General features: G+C 31.0%; 4 protein-coding genes across 9 annotated transcripts in view; 2 read left to right on the top strand and 2 right to left on the bottom strand.

Annotated features, from left to right (window-relative positions):
• LOC106692372 (elongation factor-like GTPase 1) overlaps nucleotides 1-509 on the bottom strand; it is a 422,109-nt gene extending 421,600 nt beyond the window's left edge. The window contains exon 1 of the mRNA XM_014438286.3: nucleotides 1-509. Coding sequence (XP_014293772.1) covers nucleotides 1-164 — 164 coding nt within the window. The 5' untranslated portion in view covers nucleotides 165-509.
• A 1,123-nt stretch (nucleotides 510-1,632) lies between these two features.
• LOC106692376 (fructose-1,6-bisphosphatase 1) lies at nucleotides 1,633-7,534 on the top strand. Its single transcript, XM_014438291.3, has 7 exons — nucleotides 1,633-1,901; nucleotides 2,015-2,207; nucleotides 3,782-3,888; nucleotides 5,645-5,789; nucleotides 5,986-6,123; nucleotides 7,017-7,133; nucleotides 7,286-7,534. Exons 1-7 carry the CDS (start codon nucleotides 1,708-1,710, stop codon nucleotides 7,484-7,486), a joined length of 1,095 nt encoding a protein of 364 aa, XP_014293777.3. The 5' UTR covers nucleotides 1,633-1,707; the 3' UTR covers nucleotides 7,487-7,534.
• Nucleotides 7,535-9,629: 2,095 nt separating this feature from the next.
• LOC136795678 (fructose-1,6-bisphosphatase isozyme 2-like) lies at nucleotides 9,630-27,964 on the top strand. 5 transcript variants are annotated; one of them, XM_067047031.1, is made up of 8 exons: nucleotides 9,631-10,178; nucleotides 10,760-10,895; nucleotides 11,263-11,360; nucleotides 13,244-13,388; nucleotides 14,053-14,190; nucleotides 16,097-16,216; nucleotides 27,152-27,262; nucleotides 27,710-27,964. In XM_067047031.1, exons 1-8 carry the CDS (start codon nucleotides 9,967-9,969, stop codon nucleotides 27,722-27,724), a joined length of 975 nt encoding a protein of 324 aa, XP_066903132.1. In that variant the 5' UTR covers nucleotides 9,631-9,966; the 3' UTR covers nucleotides 27,725-27,964. The 5 variants fall into 5 exon arrangements, with proteins under 5 accessions (XP_066903131.1, XP_066903132.1, XP_066903130.1 ...); XM_067047030.1 differs by lacking the exon at nucleotides 27,710-27,964 and having other exon boundaries at nucleotides 9,630-10,178; nucleotides 27,152-27,295; XM_067047029.1 differs by lacking the exons at nucleotides 27,152-27,262; nucleotides 27,710-27,964 and adding an exon at nucleotides 20,361-20,609 and having other exon boundaries at nucleotides 9,634-10,178.
• The window catches only part of LOC106692379 (uncharacterized), a 46,347-nt gene continuing 40,854 nt past the window's right edge, over nucleotides 22,495-27,987 (bottom strand). Inside the window, exons 3-5 of one of the 2 annotated variants that reach the window (XM_067047035.1) lie at nucleotides 25,124-25,274; nucleotides 24,828-25,028; nucleotides 22,495-22,552 (exon numbers count right to left, since the gene is read on the bottom strand). In XM_067047035.1, the coding sequence (XP_066903136.1) occupies nucleotides 22,507-22,552; nucleotides 24,828-25,028; nucleotides 25,124-25,274 (398 nt within the window). In that variant the 3' untranslated portion in view covers nucleotides 22,495-22,506. Of the gene's footprint in view, nucleotides 22,553-23,775; nucleotides 23,941-24,827; nucleotides 25,029-25,123; nucleotides 25,275-27,987 lie in introns of those variants that run through there. The other variant, XM_067047034.1, reaches the window with a different exon arrangement.

Genomic DNA, 27,987 nt, shown 5'->3' with positions numbered 1-27,987 from the left:
CTTAACTTCCCAGCCATTCTGGGAGATATTACACCATTACTTGCAATAAGAGAGTCGGCCAAAGTTGTTTTTCCATGATCAACATGGGCAACAATACAAATATTTCTTATATTTTGAGGATTTTTTTGTAGTTCAGAGAGTTTTTCTTGACTTACTAATCTCATTTTGTCTATAGAAACCGGTATTTTAATACAAGGAGTTATTTAAAAAACAATTAATGTTATTTGTTGTGAACCTGTAATGTTTGATAATTGGAATTCCTGAAATCCAACTTGTTTGTACAAAATAATAAACGTTTATTCCCTCTGCAATACTTCATCAGGGGTAAACACGGCATTAGAACATTATTTTACAATGCATTAACACACAACATTGTAGGAATGGAATAAAGAAAAAGGTTTCTCAAGTTGTCAAAGTAAATATCAAATAGAACTCAACCTCTCGAACTAAAACAACCTAAAACACACGTGATGAACCTAAGTGAAACCTTACTTTAAACGATTTAAGGAAAATTTTTAATCCAAAGAGGCTAGAATGGTTAATGGATACTTAACATCTTTATAATAACATTATAACTACGGTTTAAAACATTAACACTTTACCATCCGGAAAAAATGCTATACTTATCTATACATTTTTGAGTGAAACTCTGTATTCATAATTAAGGATTTATCCACTTTGCAATAAACGCAGACTACACAAACATGTTAGACAATGATGAAAAGATAGTTGACCGTAGATAATCTTTAAATAGGAAAAGATGGTTAGGGTGCGGTAAGTAAATAACGCAAATAAATTGAGAGAATTTACCTCATAATGCCAAAGTTTCGGCCAAAGTTTCTAGCCTTCATCTGGGCTAAGAACAAAGAGCAAGATAACAACCAATCAATAAAAAAAAATAAAAAGGGAAAGTGTGAACATAATGATACTTGTAAATAATTATACAGAATGAAAATTTAAAAAAAACCTTTATAAACTATTGATTTTTTTAAAATTTTCATTGTGTATAAATATTTACTTGTATCATTCTGCTTATATTTTTCCTGCAATACATACAAATTCTTTTTTGAATCATTGGTTGTTATCTTGCTCTTTGTTCTTAGCCATGATGAAGGCTGGAAATTCGGGGCGAAACGTTGGCACTATTAAATAAGTTCTTTCAACTTATTTGTGTTACAATATAAAGAATAGGAGATATTAGAAATTAAAATCAGCATATCCAGTAAATAGAACATGATAAAATACTAACAATAAAAAGCTGATAAAGAGATTTAACAGAAGTAAAATGTATTTACAAGTGTCTAAACAAACTTCATTTAGATTCATTCTAAAATAGTGTAAAATTTTTGATTCTTGAAAACCTCAAAACATACCAAAAGTTTTTGGAAAAACGTATCAACCTACATATATTGTATCAAAACTAAAATTAAGCAAGTAAACCCTTCCGTGATATTTAATGGCAACATAATCCCTCTAATAGTATTTTATAGATGAACTTCAGACAGTCTAAAAAATTGACAGTTTTTATCATCTAGAATCAGAAAGAAGTGTGAATGTTTCCAATTATTCTAAGTTATAGAGCAATGACTTTAATTTAAAATGCATTTAAATCAATCGAATATTTAAATTAATTTTCAAACATGTGATATTGTTTTAAGATTGGTTATAAACTTTTCAAAAAAAAATTTAGGTGTACTTAAGAAGGAAATGTTTGATATTAATGAGCTCGAATCATTAATTAAGACTGGTACAAGCACTGGTGAATCAAAGCAAGTGGAAACACTTAGCAGTTATGTTCTGCGACAACATTTAGCAGTTGGAGAACTCTTCCGTTACATTCACGCAATCGAACTTTCTGTAAAAGCGTTGTCATCTAAAATCTCGAGGTTTAATTTTTTTAAGTGAGTAAGGCACAATTGATGGCAATATAGAAGGTTAATGGAATATAAGGGGATGTATTTGTTTTTATATGTACTAATTTATGATAAGAGCATATTAAAACTTTTTTTTTTAGTTTCAACGAAAAGTACTTCCATAAAGGAAATACTGAACAAAGGCCATCGACTGACCCTTCTCAAAACCAATTTTCTACCCGTTCAAGGGAATTCCAGTTTACAAAAGTTTTGGAAGAATTGGTTACACATGTGATAGGAGATACAGGATTGGTCCAGTACATGATAAGCAAACACACTGATGATATAATGAAGGTTAAATTTTGAAATTAAATTTTTGACATTATATATAATGATAAGGTTAGGTTTACAATATTTCGTACCAAAAGCATCTTGTAAACATTTATGAAATAATTCAGACATAATGAGAACTAAATGTTTACAGTTAATACATTTGTATTAAGGTGCGTACACAAAGGCAAACCTATTGGAGCGAATCTTGGTTGACAACAGGTTGGCGTTAGGCCTCTAGTCCACGTCAAATTAAAGTTGTTGGGGCAAGTGACTTTTCTTTATTCAAGGAGAAAAGATGCTGATCCAATCCTGATGAAGAGATGATCTCAACTTTTTGATGTTACCGCCAGAATTTCAACCAAGGTCAATCGTTTCTATAGCTCTTAGGATTCGATCAATTCTTTTGATAGGATTGTCTTGTCCTACATACAACCAATCTTCGACTCTACATTTTACGCTCATTTCTTTTGTTTTGACAGTAACAGATTATGTAAGGACAGATCCACCTTTGCCGATTCGTCTGTTAATCCTTCTATTACTCAATCTTTCTAAACGATGTGCCAGGAAATAGATGTCGTCAGTAAACAGAATGTTGGGCTATAATGGTTCCACTGTACTCATCCATTTCTATTTCCTATTGTGCGCATAACATAATATATTACAACAAGAAATAGATAGAAAGATCATCTCTTTTTCTTTCTTTCGTTCTATTTCAAATAATTTGATTCATCAACAATGGAAATCTATTAGGCCATTCTTAAGAAATTCGTTAACCCCAATAATCTTAAAATACTGCTAAGCAAACGGAGAAAAAAGGATACCGGTGATTGTCCCCTTCTCCTTCTCTGCCACGCCCACGGCGTACTTAAAGTCGGCCTTTTTGATTTTAATTATCCTGACAGCTTTCTCTCCCCATTATACTTCTTCCTCCACTTAAGCAACTACTAAATAAAAGTAATTTAATTGGAATGTTCAAACATCCAATGTTTTATGGAGCTCAATGCCGTTAATGATAAAAAAAAGGAAATCCTGAGAAATTATCAGAGAATTGATGCTTAGGATTTTGCTGCTACTGGGAGAACTGAACAATAGTTATCAGTGATAAATTATAACTGATATGAATGGATAATATAATAAGGAAAATATAGATACATCTCTAATGGCTTCAAGACTTAAACCAATAATTTCCCAGTTGTATTGCAGATCATTCCTAATAAAAATACCCGATACAAACTAAAACACTAGGTAGACCAACGAAAGCCAAGTTTAACAACCAATGTATTGGAACGAAGGTTGGTCGTTAACGCGATGGTATTGGTCCTCTCATACAAAGAGTTGGGTGTCAAAAGATCCTTCTCTACACTGTAATTTGGGGAGGGGAGAAGGAAACCTTTTCGTTGCTCCAACACACACAGAACGAATCTTGACTAATTAAGTGATCTGTTGTCGTTCGTTAGGCGAGATTTGCTGAGTCTACGTGCCAATGTAAGTGATGAGGTCTCCTCCTATTGGCTTATTTTTTTTTTCAATATTATGATTTTTTTTTATATCTTTTGTACAGTATTATATATGAATCTAGTAATGTTTTAATGCAGGTTGATTGTCATATACCTGGTAATTATGTGGCTTGCTTCAATGTACTTGACGGAAGGACAAACCTGGCAGATCACTTACCTGTTGGATCTACATTTGCTTTGTACAAGTAATATATTATTCTAATAAAAGCGCATAATTTTAGATTGTTATTTATTTTTTCAATCATTAGTGTTAACGTGGTCTAGTATGATTTTTTTTTTTCAAATCACAGCCCCTACTTCGCTTTTCTGGGCCAATAAATAGTTTCCCTTATTTCAAAAACAGCTCGTTTTGTGGATTATATTCTCAAACAACAGATCATTAGCTTTGAAATACTTATATGTTTCCTGTTATATTACTTATTATATTGGCTGTTCTGATACTAAAGGGAAGAAGTGATATCTGTGGCGTCCAAGTTATGATTTTTAAGCTGGTAAAATTTTGAAAACAGTAAAAGTATCAAACAGTATCTAAAAGCGAATTTTTTCTTTTTGCGATGAAATAATTCTTTTTTGTAGGAAATTTATTGAATCCGTCGCTGTGCCATGCCATGTCCTGCCCAGACACATATCTTTTCAACTTTGATTTCTTTTCCTGTGCAAAAATTTCAAAATAAGTTCTATCAAAGTTTAGAATACTACTGTTTTCTTAAAACTGGTTATCTTAATTTTTAGAACTGATAGGTTAGGTATTTTATGTGCTCTATTTAGCTGTCTAGAACACATAGACTTCAAGAGACTTTAAGATAGTTGAATATTTAAAGAGCGCCTGAAATTGAAACAAACACTTATAGCGAGTAGGTTGGTCGATGTACATGTCACAATCTCACAAGAGGAGATCATAACAAACAAAAGTCAATCCTTTCTGGCAGACCCCCAGGCAACGATGATGCTATTTCACTTTAGAAGCATTTGCTTAAAACGGAAGAGGAGATTTTAGGATAGTTAAACATTTGAAGAGCCCCTGAAATTGAAACACGGTGTGAAAACGAGTGTCTCTTTTCGGTCATTTTATAGCTTTTGGATAGTGTATACGTTGGTTGGGATATACAGAAATAAACAAATTGCATTAGGCCCTTAGTCTTATTGCCAAACTGAGCAATGAAACAATGTGTTTCTTCTTGCTCAATACTAGAACAATATGCGGATCAATTTTCGTTTCGCAAACTTTTGATAAAAGGCTAGAACAAAACAGGACATTTTAGAAAATCCTCCATTCCATCTTGACCCTGCATTTTTCTATAGTTCGAGATCAGAAGAATGACGTAAAGATTCATGATGTTTTTAAGATAGTTTAAAGCTTTTCTAGCACCCTAATATTTATACAGTCCAAAACTGTACGTTTGTAGTTATGTAGCGATTTCTTAAGCGCTCAATATTACTAACGTTTCAACATTAATAAGATTGTCAACACTAATGTTTAAATTTCTCGGTGATATTCCATGAATATTTTGAAACAAGTCAAAAATACTAGTTCAAAATACTAGTGTCTGGTCACGGACTGGTTCAACTGCATTCTTTTTTGCTAAAAAAAAAATTATTGTTCAGAATGATTGTTTATTTCAATTAAAATGTTCTAAAGAGTGTCTCAATTTTTTTTTTTCAGTTTGATTGGATATGAAAAAATGATATTGTAAGTTGTACTGAGTTGTGGAAGTTATATTGAATTATGCACTTTGGAGATATTTTTGTTTTATTTTTTAAAATAATATGTTAGATATTAATTAATGAAACTATAGATATAATCATACAATAAAAATAAGGAAGGTGCATATTTAACGTTGACCCTAATTACCACAACTTCCCTTTTTTTATGGTATAAAAAGATGTCTATCTAAACACTTCAGCAACTGCGGCCTCTTTGACGATCCATATTTGTTTCAGATTAAAACCAGAAGGAGATACGCTGGAATTGGACAGTCTAACGGGCAACTCTATAACAATAGCTGGTTATGCAATTTATGGTACCTGTACAAAACTTGTATTAGCTTTTGAAAATGGAGGTGTTCATGAATTTTATCTGGATCGAGTAGGTGCAACTATATACCATGCAATTAAAAGTATATGCCTGAGACAGCTAAAATAAGATTGTTGAACCCAATATTGAAAAAAAGGCTTAACATCATAAAATTACTAAAGTTGCCCCTGAGTAAAAAAAAATAAAATACTATAAAATAAGTCAGTGGTACATAATATTACACTTGCTATTTCTAAATACTTTCTAGTCCCTTGGAGAATTTATCGTCCAAGATTCAGAAAAAGTGATTCCTAAGAGAGGCATATGCTATTCTGCCAATGAAGGAACCACGGCAGGTTGGGATGAAGCCACGCTTATTTATTCCAACCGGAGAAAAGATCCAAGGGTGAGACATTATTATTTTATTTAATTATTATTATTTTTTTTTTGACATCTTTATTCTTGAGGTAATATTTATGATTGGCGTTGATGACCGGTAGGTTTTACGCCTTAATTTCTGAATAAACAAACAATATATATGATTTGCTTAAGCTTTAAATCTGTCAAATTTTATCAAGAGTGTAACGACTATCTTGTAACTTTGTGCTTCCTTTATTGTTTCCTCGAGAAACACTATCAGTTTTTTTTAATTTGTATCAACTCCTCATGAAGGATGGAAGATGAAGATACAAACTTCTTTCCTCCGGAACTGATTGCTTTAGCAAAAACTTGCTTTCAATTCTTAGAGGAAATCAAATTAGATGGCTGGGTCATGCAACACGTATGCTGAGGGAATCAGTTCCAAACGCTGACGCGAAGACGTTACACTTTTAAAGTGTATAGAGGAAATTTTGAAAAAGATGGGCATTAGAAGATGGTGAATGCTTACCCGTGATATAAGAGAGTGGTAGAAGATTGAAAGACAGGGCCAGGAACTTCTAGGACTGTACAGCCAATAAATAAAATAAATGTTGTTTGAACCATTTGTTTTTATATTTTCTTGTAGAAATAATGATACTGTAATTAATTTCTGTGATCTGTGAAGTATAGTCACTGAAAGTATCGCTGTCCAGTTCTTTCAATTGATGAATGAAACAAAAAATATGTTATCATATCTTTCTTCTTGTGTATGCCTGTGTTTTTCATATGTTTGTTAAATCTGTTACTGCTAATATTAATTTAATAATGTTAAATTGATTACTTTTATATGAACTAAAATTAAATGTTCGAAATGTTTTTATAAAGTTTTCCTTTATAATATTATTCCCCACATATTTATCAGTTATTAATTGATTTCAGTTTTTATTACAAACCCATTGTTACCATCTCGGCACGTTCAGCGCTGATGTATCGAGAATAATAAACGAAGGAGGTATTTACATGTATCCAGCAAGCATTGCTCATCCAGATGGAAAGGTATTGTAAATGACTAGTAATTTAGAATATTTCAACTTTTCCTATGGATTAAAATCAATCAGATCCCAATTTTCTCAACACAATAATATATCCTGGTTTATCTATATGTATATCCATGAATATCAGTCAATTAATATGATCGTTTTCTATAGATATTTCTCCTATATGAAGGAAATCCGATGGGATACATTTTGAGGGAAGCTGGTGGATACGCAACTGACGGATATACCTCTATCCTCAACATCGAACCTCAGTTTCCTCACCAGCGAGTTCCATTCTTCGGAGGTTCCATTGAAGATGTTATCAGTATAATGGAATTAAAAACTATCTACAAAGCCAGAAACTTTAGTTAATTCTGCGATGATATTAATTGTTTTAAATATAAATGAGCTAGTAAACTGTTTTCTTGTAATATTTTAGACTAAGGTAATTTAAAGCAAGTACTTTAAAACATGGTTAGATTATCACTACGTATTTATTAGTTAGAGTTTCCTTAACGATCTTTAATAATAGTGCCCACCATTGTAATTTAAACTGATACAGAAGACAGTAGTTGATTAGCTTCAACTCCATTGCCACACTGATGGAGTTTATCATAAGATCTTTGTGGCTTCAATTTTCCTGACATCTTACCCTCCATCATACTCCTTCTTCCAAACTTTCACATGGTTGTATGGATCAGAAGGGTAAACATGGAAGACGTCGGACTCGCGTTGGTTCTTATTTATGGGGGAGGCAAACATGAGCCAAATTTTAGATACTCCATTTCAGAAGGGGGTTTTGTCATCAATGATTGATGGAAATTAATGTAACATATTGAAAGGAGATATAACTGTAGAGGGGGTAAACCGAAATAAAACATAAGATGTGTTAGTAATTTAAATACAATTTTGATGATGGAGGAATAAATTACGGTGATAGGATGTGGAGTATGAAACGCACTGGTAATAGGGTCACTCATTTGTTTTGAGCTGGGCTTTGGAAAATCATGCATTCTTACTCGAGCCTTATATTGGGAAGGTCAGCTGTGTTGCTCTGATGTTCTGTTGTTGCTGAAGGTAGAGTGCCGGTCTGCACGCTGTGTGCTCTGATGTTCTGTTGTTGCAGAAGGTAGAGTGCCGGTCTGCACGCTGTGTGCTCTGATGTTCTGTTGTTGCTGAAGGTAGAGTGCCGGTCTGCACGCTGTGTGCTCTAATGTGTTGTTGCAGAAGGTAGAGTGCCGGTCTGCACGCTGTGTGCTCTGATGTTCTGTTGTTGCTGAAGGTAGAGTGCCGGTCTGCACGCTGTGTGCTCTAATGTTCTGTTGTAGCTGAAGGTAGAGTGCCGGTCTGTACGCTGTGTGCTCTGATGTTCTGTTGTTGCTGAAGGTAGAGCACAGCGTGCAGACCGGTGTGTGCTCCTAGTGCCACACTCGGAGCTGCGGACTTGGCCTAACATGTTGTCTCTTCGGAGGCTAGTGATCGAGAAAGTGCAGACCAGTGCTTCCTGTCAAGCCTGCAGGTCCCAGCTTTCTGGGGATTAGGCCCATGAAGTGATAGTTCCCTCCTATTCTTCATAGGTGGTTTCGATTATACTTGAACTTGTGCCAATACATGGCGTCCCTATACGCTATTGGAGTATAGTAAAATTGTATCCCTCCATCTTAACTCCCCACAAAACCCACAATCATAGGGCTTTGGACTGAACACCTATTTAGGCCATTTGCATTATAAAAAGATTACGCCAAATGAAAGGAAACGTAAATATCGGCCAAGTATGATAAAAAAAATCTTAGAAATAGTACTACATAACCTATAAATTCAACTTTCGTTCCAGAATTATTTTATCTGATACTTGTTAATTTAATTACTTATACTTATAATGTCTTTATAAATATATATTTGTGCTATATTAAATTTAAAAAAAAAACGCTAAAATCAATTGACAAGATAAGGAACAAGGAATTTTAAAACAAATGTAGAATATTAAATTAGAGTTTATCATTGGTTCCCAAAGTTAGGGAATCTCTTTTATAAATTAAAACACGGAGAGCTCAAATATTTATCTATTGACAGTTACTAAAATGATATTAGCTGAACACAATATGTATGGATGCAGCACAAGGGTTAACCCAAACGCCTTTAGATTCGTGCCCAAAACTCGATACGAGTCAGCCACAGGGCACCTTTTACTAGCATTGGAAGGGAATAAATAGCTGGCCGGAAAAGCTAAAAAGATAGGCCTTATGATGGACCCAAAGGTGTGGCTGAGGAGTAAGAGAAGAGTACGTGCTAATCACTGACTGCCTTCTGTTTTGAGTTTAGATTAGTATAACAGACATTTATATTAGTCTCAGTAAACTAAAGCCCTAAGCTCACTAAAAGTAAAGGCCTTTTAGATTTCACTTTCAGTTTGAAGGAGAGTATTTTTTTTTTCTGACCTCCTAGAAAAAATTAAAACAACAAACTAAATATATACAAAGAGAATGAAATGTATATACTCATGCAAATATATATCTTGGATTGCCAGTGTGGCATTATAAGATAAGCTGCCGGGTCCGCTGAAGGCGGTGTTATCGACGATGGCATGAGTCTGCCGTGAAAGAAACCGTGAAACCATAGACCTCTGGCACATATATCATATGAAGGAGAGTAGGGTTATGCCACCCTCTTTATACCAGCTAATCCATATAACCTTCCACACATGCTCCTGCGCGAATTTGTCATTCTACGGAAATGGTGTAGCACCGCTTTAATATATAAAAAACATTAATATTTGAAACACACATGTTGCAATTCAATAGATAAAAGTTCAGTGATAATTATTTTTCAACTGGTCAGCACATCCACTTGACATGGAGGAAGTCTTTTACAAGCAACTTCTTTGCCCAAAAGGGACCATTTTACCCAAGAAACCATTACGAACGAATAAATGGAAGCATTTGACGCTTACATCTTTTGTCAGTAGGTTAGTAGACGATTTCGATTCATCCAGGCTAATCATAGCGATGTCCATTGCAATCAAAGCGATATCTGCCACGCTGAGGAAGAAGGCAAGCGCAGGAATGTAAGTATTTCGATATTGTAACTTCACAGAAAATATCTTCACAGTACGACTCAGTCAAATGTTATGTTAACAGTGGTACGAAATATAAGAGGGATATTTTTTCTTTTCTTTTTTGAACATTCCAATTCTTTAATATTATTTTTTCTTTCTCATAAATTGCGATATTAGAAGCGATTATTGTAAAAATATCGACGTTGTGTAATTTTATTGTTTTTTGTAATGAGAAGTGTAAGTAGCTAAGCGAATGAAACACTTAACTCTTCTCCTGTTATATCGGCTTTCAAAGAATGGGGCCGAAAGAAGCATACTTGGACTTACATTGCCTCTGGGAGTTGGTGTCCTTACTTCTCCTCTACTCCTCTACCACGCCCACGGTGTCAATAAGGACAGCCTTTTTAGATGCCCTTTTCCTGGCAGATTATCCTATCTGTTTTTGTCTTCCCTCCAAGTCTAGTCCCAATAGAATGAGTACCATTTTCTTCAATGGATTCCCATTATAAAATAAAGTATTAAAAACTAAAATAAAATATTTAGATTCAGTATTTTTGAATAACCATTGTGGATATTATTTCTTATTGTAGGACAATTTTGGATTTCCGGAACAACGGCCAAATGCCTTCAGAAATAGAAGTCTCTAATGAAATTTTTTTGCAAATGATTCAAGATACTGGTGTTGTTTGGCAAGTAGGCTGTGCAACCAGGCCTGAAATTGAAACAGTAATATTTTATCTGTATATTATTTAATTCAGAAATATTAAAGTAATATAATATTTAGTTAAGTAATCCTTATTACCTTTAGAAAAATAATAGGATTCAAAAAGGTTTTATTGAATTATATGTTCTGAATGAATTGTTTCTGGCCACAGCCTGTGCCAGGGTTTTTTTGTTTTCTGTGACCTGACTGTTAAAACTGGTTACTTCAATAGAGCTTTTCAAAGTAGATGTTAAGTCTTACATGAAAACATATTATTTCTGATATTTAGTGACTATTCGTTAGTAAGTATTTCATTCTTAGATTATTTAGTCAATAATTAGTCTTATATATATTGAAATATGCTAAAGTGTCAAAAAAATTTAATTACAGTTTCATGAATATATAGATGCCAAATTTGTAGTGAACTTTTCTGCCCAAGAAGGTTTACAGGACATATCCTGCAGTACATCAACATTTGCAGTTTATAGGTAGGATTTGAATTTCATCTTAAAATATTTATTTATTTAAATAAATGCCTAATGACAGCTAAAGTTATGACAGCTGAGTTTATTAAAGCAACGAAAATCACTAATAAAATATGAGTGGTATCTGATTCCTGACAAATCAGCTGCACATATCAGTGAGGAGGGGGATTTCTATGGCTCACTTTTCATTATTATTAAAAACTTTACTTTTGTTGTTAGTTTATCAAGTATGATTCATTTTTATTAATAAATATCAGTCAAAATGATTGAGAAAAATTATTTGGACCACATTACACCCACATTTTTTAAAAAGAAAACTATATATTAATAAAGTATTAAATTAAAAAATTATTTTACATATTTGTAATGTATTGACCCTTATTCATTGGCCATTCTAAAAACCCAACCCTCCTCGCCCCAGTCACACTACCAAAAAAATAGTTTCATGCGTACAACACTTGAAAGTATTTGTTGTAAATTGTTATAAAAAGTATTCTCCTATCTTTAGCTGTTATTTATATGGTTTTTTTTTTGGAGCTTTTAAGTCTAAAATAAATAAATTAATATTATACACAAATTTCTTTTTAAAATCATATTATTGTTAAAATTATAACGTTTTATCAGTTCTAATTGCTATTGTATATAGTCAATTACAAGTGCACGGCAGTCAGTGTTTGTTTAATTAGACTGCACTGTTCCGGTCTCTAAATAATATTCTTATGTTTAAATATTTAAATTTATGACCAAAAAAATCATTTCCCATACAAATAATTCAATAAATATTATTTATCAACATAATGCATTAAACATAACGTCTTAACAATCCCATATTTCAAAAGAATTATTTATAAATTGTAAATAATTCTGAATTTATACTTATGAAATAAATTTAACTTTTTACATATAATTAAATATATTTTTTTTTTTATCATCAAATAACAATGTTTTCTTCCCACCATTAATATCAATCAACATTTTTTTGTTGTTCTTATTCACTTTTAAGTGTTCAGTTTCCAATGTCTCTGTTCTGTTCATGTTAACAGTTAATATTTTTTGTTATTTGACAAGAGACTTGAAATATCACTGCAATACTTTGCCAGATTTCAAAATATAAGGTAAATTAAGACTTGCATCCAATTAATTTTTGAAAAAGTAATTAATTTTGCCTAATAAGGACAACATATTTTAACTTATGTAATTTTAAAAAGGAATTTGTGCATAATATTAATTTATTTATTTTATATATAACCAAAAAGCCACAAAAAAAAAAAAAAAAATTTATATTAATTTACAAGTACTTTCATGACTTGTATGCATGAAAGGTGCATGTGAGTGGGTGAAGAAGATTTAGTATAAAAATTGCCAATGAATTTGGGCCGAAATGTCACAAATATGTATATATTTTGTATATTTAGGAATTTGGTAAATGGAACACGGAAATTTCACAAACTGGAACTATTTTATTTAAAACCACAAGTACAGCGGAACAGCACAGGGGTTGGCATAACTCAACTCTCCTTAAAAACAAAAGTGAAGCCAAAAAGGTCATATCCACGAAAAGGAAGGTTTATGTTGAGGTTAATAGGAATGTCCACTATCCTAATCTAAACTGAGATAGAAGGCAGACAGAGATTGGCCTATCCTCTTCCTGTTTTCTGCTAGTCAACCCCCTCCATTATATCCTTCCTCTAAGTTATGACAGAACTCCCACAGGTAGGCACCATGAAGGTTATCCCACCATCAGTGTTGCCAAGGCACATCATAATATAAAATGTTTATTCTGACATAGTTTCATAATAAAAAACTCTGATTGTAACCTGGTCTAAATGATTTTCAACAATTATTTTGATTAATATTTATTTATTATTATTAATTTTTTTTAATAGAAAACTTGAAGATCCATCTGTTAGCAACCATACTTTACAGCCAGGGAAGAACATTATATATTCTGGATATGCAGTTTATGGTTCTGGAACTGTTCTCTACCTCAGTCTAAAAAAAAACAGAGTTGATGGGTTTCTCCTTGATCCGGTACTTTCTCATTTACATTTTTCATTACCACCATCTGTTTATAAATAATAAATGATTTACTTAACAAGTAATTTAGTTATTTTTTTAAAACATGTTTGCCATCTGCAGCATGTTTATATCTATTACTGTTTTCTCAAAAGACACAAGTTTATCAGTTCGGCCTTTGAATTGCATCTTATGTCTACAATTGTGAACCAGATCACAGTACAACTAAATGTAATCAAAGCCTGATTTTGGCATTTTGAATTTAGGTTTTATCAGCCACTGACTTGGTTTTGGAGTCTCTTGATAAAAAATTAATAATAAACCTAAATTCAATGTTTAAGATAAGGAGCCATTATTGAGTCTGAATAATAAAATTTATAACAAGGAATTAATAACATTATTATCAAAATTTAAAATAACATGATTTTGGAAATTTACAAAGCATTCTAAATTGTGGTTTTAAAATTTTATTTATTTGATATGTAATTAGCGTGATTCTGACTAAATCATCTTCTTACACAACCATTGGTCTAGTAACTGAACTTCCTTACGAAGTACTACACCCCTGACCCTTCATGCATTGTAGCGGTATAGATCATATTTTTTTTTATTAATATTTAAGTATTGTATTTAAAATACCTTTGTTATTATTATTATTATTATTATTATTTATTTACAGGCAGTCAGTGAACTTGTTCTTATCAATGAAGACATAAAAATGCCAAACAGTAGCCCACTCTACACCATAAATGAAGCAATATCTTTTTATTATTCACAGAAAATACTTGATTGGTTAGAGGCCAAGAAGAACCCTTCAGTAAGTTATTTTGACTATTATATGTTAAAAAGTAAACATGAAAAAGGATTGTGTGCAATGATGGATAATTCTGGATAATTATTGGTATGGAATCTGTTAAGGTCACAATATAAATATAATAACATAAGTTAAGTTTCCACCAAAGTTTTGCTATAAACATCACTGTAACAAACGCAAGATATGGCTTGTTTGCCATTTTTAGAGCTGGAGCAACTGTAGTGAGTTACTGGAGTTACTCTACCACAGGCGTTTATGGGTTGTGTAATTTTTGAAAAAATCCATTTTATTTTTTCATTATATTTTAACCCTGTAAAATTACCATATTGTATAATTTATAATTTGTACCAAAGCTTGTAATAATTGTAATCAGTTATTTTGAGATTAAGATATTATACTTGTGAATGAATCACATTTTTTATTTCAATGATGTGTATGTTGTTGATTGTAGATTTAATGTGAGGAGGAGATGATCGGGGGTGCAGTCAGTGGTGTAATAATGAACACAAATAAGTGAAACTTATTTTATTTGTCCCAACATTTCAGCCTAAATTGATCCCTAAATTTAATCCCTAGCCTTCATCAGGACTAAAAACAAAATGGCAAGATCACAATCATATTGTAGTGAAATATAAAAAAACATTAATCAAAATAAAACCGTATAAAAAGATAAAAAATAATACTATGAAATGGTAATATATAATATTTAATTAGAATTAATTTATATGACAATTATTGTAATATTAGAAAATGAAAAAAAATAAAATAAATAATGAACAGGGAGAAAAATAATAAAAATCAAATAGTGCTTTATGCAAATAATGAAAAAAAATAATTAAATTAACATAATGAGAAATGTGCGAAAGTAAACAATATACAAGATATAATGAGAAGGCTAACAAACTATAAATAAAATAAAAAAAAGAAAGTAGTGATTTACAAAGTTATATAAGTACTAAGGGAATAAATATGGTTACAGGGTTAGGAGGGTTTATTTTATTTCTTATCTTCATTTTACCTACTTATTGACTCAATTCTTATTTTATATATTTTATCATTTCCCTATATTCTGGATGCATTTTAAAATTTTTATCAAATATTATAATATTGATATATTCTAATAAATGTTTAGATACCAGTGGCATGGTTCAATTCCAATTGTAATTTAAGTTAGTAATGAAAAGTGACTCATTATTAAACACTTCATTTATTGTTATTAAACAATACTCATGCACATAATTTGAGTATTGTTATTGTTAATAATTATCAAAATTGACCATATTATTCATAATCTACATAACCATTTTGTAATATTTTAAAAAACATTTTAATTTTATAACATTATAGCTATTACTTTACGAAATCTAAATAGCTTTTTCACCATTATCACCCAAATGTATATTTGTATTTGTAATGCACATATGGATGTGGCTCTTATTGTGATTTATTACCTTAAGTGTTTTAGGAGAATAAACATATTTCACTATGTACTGATTCCCATACTGGAATCACATTATTACTATAAATAACATGAGCCCCCCAAAAAATATACATAATGTTAATGGAATATTCCCCAAGTCTTGAGTCTCAGTAAGTAACCTTCCACCAACTTAAATATCATCAGGACAAACAAAATGGAAGACACAGTCAAATAAGACACATCACCTAGAGGCAGTACATCACTCTAAGACATCCAAACATTTTGGTATCTCTTAATGATTTCCAATTTAAGGAGCTGTTGTCATACATTATCGTTCACTCTTGGATAATATTCCAGTCTGTCTTAACCATGTCCGACAAGTTAATATTAAAATGTTTTTAAATAAATATATTCAATTTTATTTTTAAGAAGTGATTATTTTATTTATTTTTATAAACTTTATTTAACCTCCATTTTATCAATTTTCAGGATCACAAAAAAGTAAAGAGCAGGTTTACTACATCTAAAGTTGCTGATGTCCATCGTATATTGAAAAATGGAGGAATATACTGTCATCCAATCAGTAAATATATGAATGTAACTCATCCAGTAAGTATAATTGATATTTAAATTGTTTTCATTTTTACATCAATGTGCCTTACGATAAAAGTATCATATAAAATCATTTTTTTATTGGAGGAAATATTTTAGTCATAATATTATTTATCTAATTATAACAAAAAATAAGTAAAATGTAACAAGAAAATAAAGAATTTATGAGGGAGCAAGGGGATTAGGAGAAAGGGTAGGAGAGGGGGAGAGGTAGAAATAAAATAACAATAACAAAATAAATGAAAGCATATTTTTATTTTCATTTAAATCTGATTAAGGTTTAAAAATTTGATTTCATGTGCTTGTTTCTACCAATACTTTCTCTAATGATTTTATAGTTTAATAATTATACAGTTTTATGATTTTGTTAAAGTCAGATCATACTTACTACAGTAAGTAATAAATAAACAAACAATTTAGTTTTGAAACTTTATTTTCTTTTATATCTGTATGAAGTGCGCCTTCAACTTAAGGCCAAGCGCACCTTCACTTTTGATTGGCTGATTGAATTGTATATAATTAATGGTAATGAAAAATGAAACATAATTAACTGAAACAGAACAGCCAAAACAGAACATTTCTTGTTAGGTGTGTTAATTAATATTGATTAATTGGTCTATTGATTTAATTATACTGATGATTATGGTGTGAATTATAAGGGTAGCTTTGGATTTATTCCATCATTCGATTTTCCTCTCTGCATTCCTAGATTTCTCTCTCCCCTGCTCCTGGGAGGCACTCAATGATGTCTCATACTCACAGACTACTTGTAGCAAAAGAAAATGGCTTTCTCATGCACAAGTTTTCTCTTCTCCTCATATAGGGCGCTAGATGAGGTAAGCTCATATGGGCGCACTAGTAGTGCCTACATTATGGGAGCCCCCAATCCAGACTTTCGGTTACCAGGTTACCCGAAACAATATCTCTAAATATAATTTGCTTCCTTAACCCAATTTTCCTTTTATTTTTTTCTTTATCAAATATAAGATAAAATTACAATCAACCATATAAATAGTAAAAATTATAAATATAGCAAAATATATACATACATAAAAGTCTAACATTGCCATGCATTCAACATACTTCCTTAAAAAAATAAAAACATTAAAATTAAAATAATAAACATTAAAATTGATAATTATAAAAGCCTTTCAACAGTCGCAAAGTAGAGGAATCATTGAACAGTCAGTCCCCATTATGATGTGAGGAAGTGAAGGTGTCGAAGGTTGATAACCTGTTCCTGTAAAAACCCAATTATCATGAAACATTCAAAACAATTAACTGGAATGAATCCAGGAAAACCACTTAGGATTCACCTAAAGGACATCACTCTTGGAAAATGGAATGTTTTGTCTCTTTACTGACTAGGTGTAACTTCTAATACAACTTGAATTGAGAAAAATAGATACAACCACAATCCAGGAGATAAGGTGGATCGCTAACAGGATCCTTGAAAAACTTTCGCACACTGTCCATTATAGTTGCCATCCAGCACTTATTCGAGACTTGGTTTGGTCATTGACTTTACTCAAGTCAACCACCAAATTTGTGTTCTGAGAATAAAAGGGAGGTTTTTCAATCGTAACCTCTTCAGTTGTCATGCTCCAACTGTGGTGTGGTAGGATGAGAAAAAACATAAATTCTTTGACATTGGTGAAGCACTCGATGAATGCCTCAGGAATGATTTCAAAATAATCTTGGGGAATTTTAATAACAAAATTGGGAAAGAGGATTTCTTCTAGACAGCTATCGCCAAACTTAGTCTTCACGAGGAGACTAATGAGAATGGAAGATAGCATGTTAACTATGCTTTCTCCAATAATTTAGTAAAGGACATCCACAAAGGGACTGGACGATCACTGAATGATACTCCACTCTATCAGATTGATCATATCCTCATTAGCAGCTGACACAAATTTGATAAGCTATAATGTATAGAGGAGCAAATATTGATAGTGATCATTTCCTTGTAATTTCAAAAATACATGGAACACTATTCAGTACAAGCAATGAGAGAGCCAAGATTCAACAGAAATCTGAACCACGAAGCTCAAAGAATCTGATACTTGCATAAGATACAAATGAGAATTAGTCTAGATTGTCATAGAAACTAAAGATCAATTATCGGATACAGTACAGAATCATTGGGATTATTATGGCAATGCAATCAAGAAGTTAGCCAAACACACTCTTGGATTGGAAACACCCCTAGAGAACATGATGGTTTGGCAATGGATATGCTCTTGCAACCGAGAGAAAAAATGTAGCCTATCTTTACAGGATTAGTAAAACAATTTACAGAGAAATATCAGAATAAAAGGAGGAATAAGAAGAGGAAAAAGAGATGAAAAGAGACTGGAAAAGGCAGCAGCTACAAGAACTTGAAGAATGCAAGAGCTTTGATAAAACCTGAAGTTTCTATAAAAGAGTCAATGGTAGTAGAGCTCCATTCAAGCTGAGAACCAAAGCTGGCAGAACTCTTCGTACTAGGAAGAATGATCTGAATCATGAAAAATCATCCGGCATGACACACAAGAATTAATCAAGGAAATGAGTTGGGTCAATCAGATATTCCTCAATCATGTTGGTGTGAAAGTAGTAAGTGAAAATGAAATAAAGCACCATGGGAAGATAGCATCAATGCAGAACTTCTAAAAGAAAGTTCTTGCATAAAGAATTATATGAACCAATCCTATCTATATTGCTATGTTTCATAGCTGTTGTCTATGGAATAATTAACTAAGGTAATTATCCAAAATTATTTATGTTAATTTAGATTAGTTGAACAGTAGTAGTCCTAAAAATCTATTATCAATGGATTACTTTTCCAAAGGCATTTAGCGTGTTTACCAGTATATGAATGTAGGATAGGATGTTATACATCTCTTTGTATGTTTTTATAAAGAGGTCCAAACTTTGTGGTGCTGTTCATGAACCTTCTTAGATTATTAGGCTGGTAAAGATGGTACTGCATGACGCTAATTGTCAAATTTCAGACAGAGATTTCCAGTGAGTTCTCTGCAAACAAAGGGCTTAGGCAAGGGATATGCATCGGCTTGTCTACTATTTAACTTAGCTCTTGAGAAACTTGTTTGAGATTCTTGCATCCAAGCCATTGCAGCAATATTTTCTGAACACGTGTAGTTGCTACTAGCTTATGTGGATGATATAAATATAGCTGCCCTGGAAGGTGCTTTTCTTGACCTCATGCGAGCTGCTCAAAAGACAGGCCTGATAATAAATCAAACCAAAACCTAGTACATGTGTGCATGTTGCACAGAAACAATACTCCCTGTTGAGGGATACATAGAGTTTGGTCCATCCAAGTTTCAGAAGGTAGATTAGTTTACTTATTTAGGCTCAATCGCTAGCTCATACAGTAAAATTTTTCTCTTGGTAAATAAAAGAATCTTTAGTGTTGATAGGAACTATTTTGGGCTATGGAAGCATCTTACCAGCCAGTTTCTGTTTAAGAGAATAAACATGTTACTTTACTAGACTTTGATCCGTCCAGTCCTCATGTATGTGTCAAAGAGATGGAATCTAACGAAGGTCAAAGAGAATAAAATCCTCATTTTAAGAGAAAGATACTCTGAAATATATCTGGTCTTATCAAGGTTGGTTACCACTGGAGAAGAAGAAAAATGCAAAAACATATGAGCTATTTGGGGAAGCTAATATCATTAGGCTTATGAAGATAGGATGTCTTTCCTAGGCTGGGCACGCTGCCCAGATCAATATGGATTATACCACAAAATAAATTCTAGATGGAAATCTCCACTGACCTATAGGTAAAGGATGGCCGAAACTGAAATGGGAGGATTATATGACGCAGGATGTCAGAACACTGCTAGAAATAACACTCTGGAGAGCGGTGGTACAGGACTGGAACACCTGGTGATGACTTTATGAGGAAGCCATCGCCTGCATCGGGCTATAGTACCAAGGAAAAAGAAGAAGATTTTTATAAAAATAAATGAACTTAAAAAAAAAAAAAATATGAAGAGAATAATAGATATGTACAAATAATAGATATAAATAGTAATATACCTATTTATATAAAAAAATAAATAAAAATCTTAGTTGATCTGCTCATATGTTTTCTAATTTCCAATTTAGTTTCCATTTTCTTTTTTAATAGCATCGACTTGTTTATGAATGTCAACCCTTGGCTCATATAGTCACTCAAGCTGGTGGCTTAGCGACGGATGGAAAGAACTGGTTTCTTGATATCACTCCTCCAAATCTTCATTGTACAACTCCATTTTTTGTGGGATCTTCTTACGAAATAATCTTTCTTTTGAAGTTTATAAATCCAGATTTATTGTTAAATGAAGAACTACCAGAACAGGGTGCAAAAGATCAATAAAGTTTTTTTGATTAAAACAAATTCAAAAATGAGACTTTATTTATGATCGAATTAGTCCGTAATATTTTTTTTTAATAAATACACAAACAGTATTCAATATTTCTTCAAATTATTGAATGCAACATAAGAAACATATTGTACTCTTAGCTTGTCAATAATCAGTTATCTGATACTATTAAGAAGTACTAGTTTCAAATGTTGACTTTAGTTTTGGAATAGTTTCAATTGTTGACTTTAGTTTTGAAATAGTTTCAATTGTTGGTTACTACCTCAACATTTTACTGAACTTCTGTTTATTCATGCAAGTAGTATATCAATACCTTGACTGCCATCGGATTATGTCAAAAACAGGCCACAGGTGCTACTTTTTATTTTTTTTAAATTTTTATATTCATTTTAGTTTTTTGTTTAAGAAAAAATATAATAAAAAATATGATGTACGTCAATTAAGAGAAATTCATCGTTTTTGTAGACCCATATTTATCCCTGACATAGGGCAAGGAAAAGTCCCTGATTACCTCTTATGTGTTGCCGCCATACCATATTTGGCTCTTGGGAGATTTTGGTTTTGAATAAATATTGTAAACATAAAAATCTGAATTAATTTTAAAATTGAATTGAAATATTTTTAAAAAATTAAAATTATAATCAATATATATTTTTACTTAGAAAAAGTTAAATTAATACATTATGATTAGTAGTAACTAGATAATTAGGGTAAAAATAAAAAATCGACAATAATCACTAAGAATCATAATTTTATTTTTAAAAAAATCATTATATAGAAACATATTTTGAAATTATACTAAACAAATATATAATACAAATAATTTAAATGAAAATCCATTTTATACAATTAGAATGCATTATACAGTTATATACTAATTAAAAAATAAAAAATGATTATTAAAAAAGTCTATGTAATACAATAATTTAAATAAAATCCATTATACACAAATATAATGCAATGTAAATTTATAGTGTAAAAATTATAAATGCATATCCTCAAATTCATCATCAGAATCCCAGGATTCAAACATTAATTTATAAACCTCAGCCATTGAATTGATTTTCTCTTTTTGCAATGTTTTTGATGAATCCAAAATCCTTTTCCTGGTAAAAGGCTTACTATATATTTTATTTTTTTTACTGAAATCAGGCTTACTGAAAGATCATTTTTTCTTAAAAATTACAGAACAATTATATACGAAGATAACTGTATCTTACCAAAAAATATGGCACTTGAATCAAATCCAAACTCAAAAATCGGTCCTTCAATAAAAGGAATTGATCTTAAATAAAAATGAAAGATATAAAAACCACATACAATTCCCTACAGAGGAATAAAATTAAATGAAATATTATTTTATTTGAAAATATTTTTTTAAAATTTAAAATAGATATTTCTAAAAATAAAATGGTTGATTATGATGAATATTAAATAGTAGTGCACATAAAAATTGTGCTCACCAAATAAATTCGTAAGGTGTTGCTCTTAAGTCTATAAAATTTTGTAAAAACGTCACCGACTCGAACCAATGCTCCAATCATGAAAGTAATGATGACAATAAATGCCCATGGAGAGGGGACAAACGAATAACAAAGACTGGAGTAGGGAGTTCACTTTCCAGATAAAAAAACCTGAGTCGTATATGCTGCAGCCCTTGCTGTCAACATGTTAAAAGACTGATATATGAATATTGGCTACAAATACAGAATTTGGTATATTCATCTTGAGAAGTTAGATAATTGTGATAAATGAAGCAAATAAAATCGATGAATATAGTCTTTCATTAAAAAAAATTGTTTATAATAATATTGAAATCGAGAGAATACAGGAATATTACTTAACTTAATCTATTGTAATAATATAAAATACCTATTATAAGAATTTTACATTGTCTAGTATTATTGCTGTTTAGCCTATCTTCTTGAACAGCCCCGATGAAGCCCTACAAAGTGGGCTGAAACATTGGACAATAATTAGTTAAAAACTATTTTGTTATTTTTTTGACAACAACTCTGACCATCTTTTTCATATCTTAAATTATAATTATAATAATAATATTTTATTTATTCTGGGACGAGTCCCTTTAGAATAATACAGAGAAATCAATAGATGAGGGCTGAGGAGCCTCAGAGATACTTAAACAAAAAATACAAAGAAATATAAACAGTCATTATAAAAAATAATTATAGGTTACTTTCTCACTTTTATCAGTTGAACAATAAAAAAAAAAAAAGAATAAATAAAAAATAGAAAAGAATATGATCTAAAAATAATTAAGAATGATATAATAGTTAACATACGTATTTACAGTTATATTAATTTATAATTTTATGGGGTCTGAATGGATAAGAAATGATTGAACAGACGGGATTTAAAGGTAGGGAGGGTATTGGTGCGACGGATGATGGAAGGGATGGAGTTCCATAAAGATGAGGCTCGGATAATGAAAGATCTATCGAAAGTAGCGGTTCGGTGGGCCCTGTGTATAAATCTGAAGACCGGGAACGTGTATTACAGGAACGAATAGAGGATTTGAATTGAAGGAGCTCAGAGATGTATGGATGACTTGGAAGATGAAGGATGCCAGGAAATACTTACAACGGTAGGAAGGATAAAGGCACTTCAACTCTGCATAAAAACGGGAAACAGGAGCGTCCCTAGGGATCCCGAAGATGAATCGTACACAGCAATTTATCAAACGTTTTAATTTCGCCTCGAGATCCCTAGGGACTCCCCTATATACTGTGCAGCAATAGTCAAAATGAGGAAGTATTAGCGAAGTGACTAGGAGCATACGAGTTTCAAACGGAAATAGGGATTCAGCTACAGTCAACTATTTATACATATAGATTATTATTATTTTCACCATATTATTAAATAGTTTGATTTAATATATTACAACTATTACTTTTACAGTTTATTATGTAATAATACCATGCAATATTGTGAGAAAGTTATTTCATTCTGTTAATTACATGACTTTCATAATCGAATCATTTTTCTTAAAAACATGTAATGATTTTTTTTTTTAAAATAACTTAATATCTTTAAAAAATGGTTTTACAATCCTACATTAGAATGATGGTATGTCTGTTTACTGTGAATGGTTATTAAAGAGTATTTATAAGATTTTATCTTTTAATAAGAGGGGTATTTATTTAAAATAAAACTGCAAAAAAGTGCTGAATGATTTAATATTTTATAATTTTAAATTATTATTAATTATGATCTCTCTTTTTTGTACACATTATTCCAGTATTGACTCTTTTTAGCTTGTATCCTTCTGGACAATAAAAGGCAATACTCTGTAATTTATTGTTTAGTTCCATACATTGCAAAAAGCTGAAAGAAAATGAAACATAAATATAGTTAAAACTATCTTTTAGGCTGTACCTTTTATAAAACATTGCTAAAAAATATAAATGGATATGTTAATGCTATATTTTTTTCAACTTCTATTGTAATATCAGAGAATACTTATTGTTTATACCTTAATTTGTTTTAAATTTGATCTTCCCTTATAGGAGAATAAAAATGATATCTAAATTATTTATAGTATAGTTTTACCATTTATTCATATCATAATTTTTTTGGTAATTGTTTCATCATAGAAATTTTTTTATTTCTTATTGCTTATCTTACTCTTAAATCAAAACATTTAATGCACAATGGTTGCATGCAAGTATATTTTGTTCAATTTTGACATTTTTTTCCTTGTGACATTCTGCTCCCAATTTGCTAAGTTCTAAGCCCATTTATTTATTTATACACTAACACCTAAGAAACATCAACCTGAAAACAGTTAGGTGATATCAAGTATATATTTGAAACTTTGTTTTGGAGTTTCCAAAAACATTCAGAACGGACTTTAAAATATTGTACATTAATATTTTGATGTCAATATTTATTACAGTACTCCCTACTGAAGCAAGAATGTGTTCACTATTGGTATTTAAATATTTTCATGTATCCATTATGCTCTTAGAAATTTTTCGTACTTGTTGGGGACTGATACCTGTACCCAACATACGTCTTCGTTAGATTAAATTCAACAATTAGAGCCAATCCTGGTCTAATTTTTCTCAATTTATCTTTGAATGATATAAAAATAAAAACACTTCCTACTTCAGGTTTTGAAAAATTCATTGATCCAATATTAACGAGGCCTTTGGTACCAAACTTGGCACTACACTGCCACCCAGTTAGTTGTACTATAAAGGTTTACTCACTATTGGGGATTTTCTTCACTTGGATAAAATGTTGAAGGGCCTTTGCAAGGTGTGTCACAAGGTGGAGTTTTCTTTTTGGAATATTCTAAACCAATAGGACAAGCAAACAGAGATTTCGGAGATTTATCAAGACACTCGACATAAAGCTTGGCGTTTCCTGGATGTGGCACATACTGTAGAGTCCCATTTGAACAATCTGGCCTTGAAAATAACAATCATAAGCAATTAGTTTATTTTCATATCATGTTTAAGATGATAAAATATGTAAAAATTCTTTTGAAAACATCGTTTATTACATTTTACACTTTGCAATTTTGTAAAAATGTATACATTTCTGCTTTACTGGATCAAAGGCAGTATTTTTAGGACACTTTATTTCTGTTAATGCTCCATCCTTACATTTATAATAACCATTACAATCTTCCATGTGCGGGAACATACCATCATCTAGAATAATAGAATAAATAAATATTTTATAAATCGTGAACTGAATATAATAAAAAAAATAAAAATAAAATAGGACTATGCTTGAGATGGGTTGGAATTCGTAAATGTGGTTCTTTATCCCTGACTTGACTTCCAGTCAATGTTTCTTAACTCTAAAAAATTAATTCAGAAATTATATTTTATTTATTAATTTCTTTGTAAGAGAGGAAGAGGGTTGACACTTTGAAATGATTTTTGAGGCAAAAAATTGAAAATTATAGAAATACATAGCTTCGTTCTATTTTTAAAAACTTGAGGAATGGTATCAAAACCCTTATTGATTAATAGGTTCTTCAATGTAGAATCTAACAAGATGCTACCTACAGACAACAGCATTGCTAAACTGTATTCATAACATTTTCTCTTAAGTTTTCAAGACAACGAAGAGGCCATACTAGTTCACCGTCAGGCCATATTGTTCCCAGCTCCAAGACTTTATCTACTGATGTATTTTACTTTATATTAGTAAAAGTGTAAATTTTAATATACGCAGTTACAGTAAATACCAAACTCAATATTAATTGTTTTTTGTAATGTATACAGAGCATACTAATAATTATTTTTATTAAAGTTTTTTTTGTTTTAATCAATTACAATAGTTTTTAAGTATTTAATTAATAAAGTATGTGCTAGTTGGAAACATGATTGAGGCACTTGGACATAAAACATGAATGATAACTGAAAAATGAATGATTTTCAATTACAATATTTTACCTTGAACCTGAAGTCACATGCCATAATTTAGTGCCAGCATTACACTTTTAAAAACAGATTTCCAAATTTTTTTTTTTTTTTTTTTTTCAAAAATCTATGAAATAAGTTCTTTAAAACTGCTATGAAGTCGAAAACTTCAGTTAACAATAAATGCCAGTTATCATGTTTTACGACCGAATATTTTATAAATAACTGCCATTGATCAATAGGAATAATTTGTTTAGATTCATTATATTTTGAAAAATTATAAAATAATTTTAAATTTTATTATTTTATTTAAGAAATAATTAACTATGTTTCCGGTTTGCTTACCCTTTTTTAAGTTGTTTATTTCTAAGACAAATATTCTGCATTAAACTTTATAAAAATACCCTTTTATCTTACATAAACATGTGATACATTCTAAAAATTCTATTAGCATATTTAATTATTTTATATATTTTTTAACTGTTTCAATGAGAAAAGGTTATATAATTAATCATGGTGTACATTTATAATTTTCATTATTTTTTAGAATATTTATTTTATTACCTAATTTACTTATAATAAAATTTAGTTCTTACTTCTATTTAGTTATTTACTTCTAACTTATCTTATTTGTTGTCAGTTATATAAGGCCTATTTTTCTTGTTGGCACTACACTCCAGAGGTGGTTATTTGAAAAAAAGAAAACTGTTAGAGCTTCTGGAATCCAACTCTTACCTGCTCCCACCACCAATCTTGTTGAGTTTTCATTATTAGGCTGGCATTAAGGGGGCATGAGTGTCACAAAGCTCGTGAGTCAGGTCTTCTGTTTGCCACCTGACAGTTACCTACGTAAGGCGACTTTGTGATAAGGAAAGTTCTTGGCCATTTCTGACTTATAAGAGAGGGAGGGGCTATTCTACAGGTTACCACCCTATTCTAACCCAGAGTGAGGGAAGGTCGAGTTTTCATTCCATGAGATCGCTAGGAAATAAATTCAATCTGCCCAGGCCAGAATCAAATGTCCCTGCTGTAGTTTCAAGGTTGCTTAGGTGATGAGGCTACCAGACTCATCTACAACGCCTAGAATGAGTACTGTGATTGATCTTGATCTGTAGTGCGGGGTTGAGTGTAGTTTACTATATTTAATATATATCTAGGTTTCAGTGTACCGTACTGCAATCAGAAGGACCGGTTCCTATCAGTGGTCCCGTGATATGCCAACTAGCCTGCAGCTGCCTCCTCACACCAATATAGGATATATAATAAAGGTAACTTTAATTTTATAATAATTGATTTTACCATTATGAATATTTCAATATCATTAGTTTTATACTATAATAAATTACAGTTTCATAATTTCAGTTAAGTTTGCATAATTTCATTACTTTGAGTAAGCTTTTTAAATATACCTTATTCTTTTGTTAGATTTGGGTGATTATTTCTTTTACATATGTGTCTTTTGAAAGGATTGACTTTTATATCTCTTAAGTCATAGATGCTTGTACAAGATAACATAAACAAAGATTTTAGATTTATGGTAGATGAGCAAGTAGTAGGTACATTAATAAACATGTTTATGCTTTTTTAGTATTGCAATGTTAGTTTGCTCAGAGTTTCTTTTCAATATTTTTTTTTAGGTTATTAAACCTCTCTCAAAGCTAATTTACTTTAAAGATTACTTTACTTTAAGAAAATAAAGGATTATTATGTTTTAGACTGAATTAACGTAACTTGTTTATGCGCCAGAAGTAGGAAACAAAACTTTAAGAATAATTACTGAATCTAGTAAAAAAGAATCTCAAGAATAATTCAAAAGGGAACTTTCTTGAAAAATGGTCATAAAGCTCTAAATTAAGGCGATTATTACCTCCAGGTAGAGAATTTACTATTAATGGCTAATATAACCAATCCAAAACTGCCTTGATTACCAAGTTCTTTAAACGGAACTCAGCACAAGTAAATCTTTAAAGTAAATCTTGTTGGTAAATATAAA

Source organism: Halyomorpha halys, unplaced genomic scaffold (assembly GCF_000696795.3).
Source record: "Halyomorpha halys isolate HHAL.00 unplaced genomic scaffold, Hhal_1.1 Scaffold54.1, whole genome shotgun sequence".
NCBI classification, from domain to species: domain Eukaryota; kingdom Metazoa; phylum Arthropoda; class Insecta; order Hemiptera; family Pentatomidae; genus Halyomorpha; species Halyomorpha halys.
Note: the sequence above shows the minus strand (reverse complement) of the source record. Positions and strands in the feature narration are given on the sequence as shown.

Coding starts and splice junctions, on each gene's coding strand:
- LOC106692376 (XM_014438291.3), top strand. CDS start 1,708: ATGTTTGATATTAATGAGCTCGAATCATTAATTAAGACTGGTACAAGC. Junction 3,889..5,644: donor TCTACATTTGCTTTGTACAA/GTAATATATTAT, acceptor TATTTGTTTCAG/ATTAAAACCAGAAGGAGATA. Junction 6,124..7,016: donor ACCGGAGAAAAGATCCAAGG/GTGAGACATTAT, acceptor AATTGATTTCAG/TTTTTATTACAAACCCATTG.
- LOC136795678 (XM_067047029.1), top strand. CDS start 9,967: ATGGAGGAAGTCTTTTACAAGCAACTTCTTTGCCCAAAAGGGACCATT. Junction 10,896..11,262: donor CCAGGCCTGAAATTGAAACA/GTAATATTTTAT, acceptor ATTTAATTACAG/TTTCATGAATATATAGATGC. Junction 14,191..16,096: donor AGGCCAAGAAGAACCCTTCA/GTAAGTTATTTT, acceptor ATCAATTTTCAG/GATCACAAAAAAGTAAAGAG.